Source organism: Centruroides vittatus, unplaced genomic scaffold (assembly GCF_030686945.1).
Source record: "Centruroides vittatus isolate TY-2023 unplaced genomic scaffold, ASM3068694v2 contig_453, whole genome shotgun sequence".
In the NCBI taxonomy this organism is placed as follows: domain Eukaryota; kingdom Metazoa; phylum Arthropoda; class Arachnida; order Scorpiones; family Buthidae; genus Centruroides; species Centruroides vittatus.
This window is the reverse complement of record NW_027122249.1, coordinates 1-2,450: the sequence shown is the minus strand read 5'-3', so window position 1 is coordinate 2,450 and position 2,450 is coordinate 1. Positions and strand designations below refer to the sequence as shown.

Below are 2,450 nucleotides of genomic sequence, written 5' to 3'. Positions count from 1 at the left end.
TGTAGAAAAAATAAGAAGCGAAAATGTTGAAAATACGATACAAATACCGAGTGGATTATACGGAACAAAAGAATTTCTTAAATCATTTCAAATAATAAGTTTTAAATCACTTCCAGATAAAAAATTATTATTGAAAGTTCCACGAGAAACTTCCGTAAAATTTAATAGACAATTAAAAGATATATTAGGATTCGATCGATCAGAATATCCTGAAGGAGAATTTATAGGGACCTATCCTCTAGAATTAAATGCAGGAATAACGGAAATATTTGTATATTCTAATATAATAGAATCTCATCACGTAGGCGATACTACTGCCCCATTGTTTCGAGTAATTCCAGTCATGGGAGAAAAAGATCAACAAATTGATAAAATTTATAATACTCCAATATTTTTCCCAGTTCGAACAAATCACATCGAGACTATTTCTATAGACATACGATCGGCGACTGGTGAAAACATAATTTTTACTTCTGGAAAATCGCTTTTGGTATTATGTTTTCGACGAGTATAAAAATCCGTTTTCACGAAAGAATCATTTATTTAATAAAATGAAGCTTAAACCGGAGGACTGTATCGCTTATTATTGTTCGCAAACAGGGGGGATTATTAGTCCCGATCCTTTATTTCGACAGAGATTTTTACAATCAGATCCTATATATCAACAGCTCCGTTTTTTCCAATCAGGAAGGGGTCAATATTTTAAAAGTCGGCCGATCCAACACGGATATGGATTTTTTGGAGACGTGTTTAGACAAGCAATACCAATCTTAAAAGATGCTGGAAAATATATTGGAAAGAAAGCATTAAATGTAGCAAAAGACATTGGAACGGATTTACTCAGTGGGAAATCGTTAAAAGATGCTGCACTATCGCGGATTAAATCAATGGGAAAAGAAATAAAAGATGACGTCATTCAAAAAGTTCAAAGCGGATCGGGTAAAAAACGAAAACGTCAAAGAAAACATGTAAAACGAAAGAATATTAAGAGGAGGAAAGAAGTCGATATTTTCTCGTAATGGATGAATTTTCATGTCCTTGTCTGAAATCCGAATTGGATTTTTTTAAAACTATTCCCACACAGTTAGCCATAGAGAATACCATACCTAGTATTCTTTACCCTATTGCCACTATCACCGATCAAAAATCTCCTATAGAATTTCTAATACCTGGTTCGGGTGAAAGCTTAATAGATTTGAGCAGCATTTCGATTAATGTTCAGCTATCTATTACTAAACGAAATGGAACATCTACGTTGGATACAGATCTCGTTACTCCGGTAAATAATTTATTGCATAGTATGTTTTCACAGTGTGCCGTATGGTTTAACGAAAAACAAGTATCGTCGCATGTAAACTATGCATATAAAGCAATAATTGAAGCTTTGTTATTTTCATCTGAAGAAGCACAAAAAACTTTTTTAACAAGTTCTTTTTTCTACAAAGATAGTGCTGGATTTTTAAACGAAACCAATCCGATTAAAGATGCTAAGAATGAAGGATTAATCGCTAGGTTTAAGAAAAGTAGTAAAAGTCAAGTATTGGATCTAAATGGACGACTTCATTTCGATTTTATTAACCAACCTAAATTATTGATAAATGGAATTGATGTTAGAATCAAATTGGAACGATCAAAAGACGCTTTTGCTCTAATGGCAACCGACAATAATTATCAGATTCGATTAAAGAATATTACATTAAAAGTAAACAAAGTAGAAGTTAGTCCTAGCATTTTAATTGGAATGGAAAAAGCCTTAGAAAATTCTGTAATTAAAATGCCTTATCGACGAGTTGATATTAAAGTATTTACTTTAAGTAAAGGTATTTTAAGTTCAAATATTTCAAATGCAATAATTGGTCAAATCCCAAAAAGAATTATAATTGGATTCGTTCGTAATAATGCGTTTAATGGACAGTTCGATTTAAATCCTTTCAATTTTGAAAATTTCGATTTAAATTATATTTCTGTTATAAAGGATTCAATTTTAATCCCATCCACGCCATATACTCCTGATTTCGATGAAAAAAGTTATGCTCGAAGTTATGCAACATTATTCGAAGAGATGGGCGGAATTCCCTATGGAAAATATGCTAATATATCCTATTCCGATTACGCCCAAGGATATATGTTTCACGTGTTTGATTTAACCCCTGATAAGGCGGCGTCAGAAAACCACACAAGTATTTTAACACAGGGAAACATTAGTATTGATTTAAAATTTAAAAGATCTTTACCCGAGACAGTTAACATCGTGTGCTTTTTAGAATATCGTAATACAATAGAAATCGATCGATCTCGGAATATTTACGTCGACTTCTAAGAAAATGGACACAATTACTTTATGGAAACTAGCATTAGGAGATCCAGAAATTAGCAAGACATTTGGAGGAGTTTATCCATCGGATTTATTGCCTCAAGAAATCGGAAAGAAGCGAGGATTTATAGTTAAC

At 32.4% G+C, this 2,450-nt stretch overlaps 1 protein-coding gene across 1 annotated transcript; it reads left to right on the top strand.

The window, feature by feature from the left end:
- The first annotated feature begins 1,018 nt into the window (after positions 1 to 1,018).
- On the top strand, positions 1,019 to 2,320 carry LOC136977318 (uncharacterized protein F54H12.2-like). The gene has a single exon (XM_067272787.1). The coding sequence runs from the start codon at positions 1,019 to 1,021 to the stop codon at positions 2,318 to 2,320; it is 1,302 nt and encodes a 433-aa protein (XP_067128888.1).
- The last annotated feature ends 130 nt before the right edge of the window (positions 2,321 to 2,450 follow it).